At 34.4% G+C, this 1787-nt stretch overlaps 1 protein-coding gene across 1 annotated transcript in view; it reads right to left on the bottom strand.

Annotated features, from left to right (window-relative positions):
- The window catches only part of INPP4B (inositol polyphosphate-4-phosphatase, type II, 105kDa), a 303350-nt gene that overhangs the window by 156266 nt on the left and 145297 nt on the right, over nucleotides 1–1787 (bottom strand). The window contains exon 10 of the mRNA XM_008583251.1: nucleotides 594–771. Within this exon, the coding sequence (XP_008581473.1) occupies nucleotides 594–771 (178 nt within the window). The remainder of the gene's footprint in view (nucleotides 1–593; nucleotides 772–1787) is intronic.

Genomic DNA, 1787 nt, shown 5'->3' with positions numbered 1-1787 from the left:
ACAGGAGCAAGAACCCTTTAGATAAACTAAGGTTTAGGTTCTACTATATTTAAAACAATAACTAATATTTTCAAAAATTTTTAGAACCTTTCCTGGTAGATAAAGTTGTAGAAAGCGAATTGAACTAGAGGAATTACCCCATGCCACTGATATGAATCCACATCAAAGTTCTGCTTTGAAATGAAGTAACGCTTAGAAATGAAGTAAGATTTCTATTTAAATGTATAGCTTTATATGCATAAAAATTAGGTGATCATCAGAGGGAAATAAAGTAATTTTCAAAATCTTATTTAATTCATTTAATAAGACCATAAACCAAAGAAAATGAAAGATGCCAAGGAAAAGAGAAAATACACACCAACCAATATCAGGTTTCAACTCCTACTAGGAGAAAAAAACGAATGTTCAGTAAGATTTGAAAAGAGAATGAGGCCAATTCATTTTGATCCTGTGGCAATACTTTGAAGCTTACTTTTTAACCTAGTCTATTTTTCATTTCCAGATTCTATGAAAGGCAATATATGCAGAAAGCAACACCAATGGGAATTTGAGCATTTCATTTTCCCCAACTGTAGTGATGATTTGGATCTTACTTTTTCTGAAAGCATCTTTAAAGAATTCTTCAAGCTTTCTGGAGAACGCTGGCTTGCAGAATTAAGCAGTAGGTCTGCATGGATTGCTATAAGAGGTTGTAGTTGATTGATGTTGCTGAGAACTTCTTTTGCTTTGGCTGTGTTTTCAGGTGAATAGTAAATAAACTGGTATCCAGTACTGTAACAACAAAGATAATGGCAAGTTACAGAAAAAGCACAAAGAATTTGCAGCCCTTAATACAAGATGGCAAATGATGAACAGAACTCCAAATGTCTTATTTCCTACTGAACAGATAAGAACTGCTCTAAGATACTTTCGTGGTACCCTAAGAGTTTTAAGATGACCAGGATTCATTTTAAGACTAGTTAAAATAAATCTAGTTCTTGCTCAACCATCGGAAAGATTTTGTATGATTACATGTCATTTATTAGTATTCAAAACAAATTAGTTTTAATATTAATTACTAATGAACCCAAAGCTATGTTCCCACACAAGGAAAAGTGTGGTCCTTTATATTCAAGCCCATCTCAGTATAAATCCTGGCTTGTTATTTACTAGTTGGGTGACCTTGGGCAGCCTTCAGCTTTCTCATTAGTAAAGTGGGAATAATTATCTAAATAATTCTATGAGGCAGGTAAGGTTAGAGAGCATTCATATAACTTGCATAAAATAGTGCTTGGCACAGAGAAAGTGTTTTTCCCCCATGATAATGAGCATGGGGAAATGGATTTTAACAGCTGAGAAATGGGGAGAAAATAAATTAATGTCAAGTGGGCATATGGATAATGTTATGGGATAGAAAAAGAATATTTATAGCATAAAAAATCCATCATGTTACTTTATCACCATGCTTTTTGTTCTTTGTGATTTTCCACCTGTCTTGAGAAGAAATCTAACACTGATTGCTAATTGAAGAATTACTGACTTTTTAAATCATCATCTAGGAATTGATCAAGCATGTTATGGGAGTAGGGAATCCATGGAGTGAAGGAATCTTTGACCAGTTTCATTAGGAAAGATAAAGGAGACATTCCAGCAAAGCAATAAAAGAGCAGAACACTAGCCAGGAGAATAAAGGAGGGAAGTCGAGGTTGGTGCATGCACACGGTCGGCACAAACTTGCTTCTTATATCCTTTTCTACCCAACTGCACCACCTGTCAAAGCATTTTTCACAATAACTTACAGCCTATAT

Source organism: Galeopterus variegatus, unplaced genomic scaffold, assembly GCF_000696425.1.
Source record: "Galeopterus variegatus unplaced genomic scaffold, G_variegatus-3.0.2 Scaffold2869, whole genome shotgun sequence".
Classification (NCBI taxonomy): Eukaryota; Metazoa; Chordata; class Mammalia; order Dermoptera; family Cynocephalidae; genus Galeopterus; species Galeopterus variegatus.
This window is presented reverse-complemented; position numbering and strand designations above follow the sequence as displayed.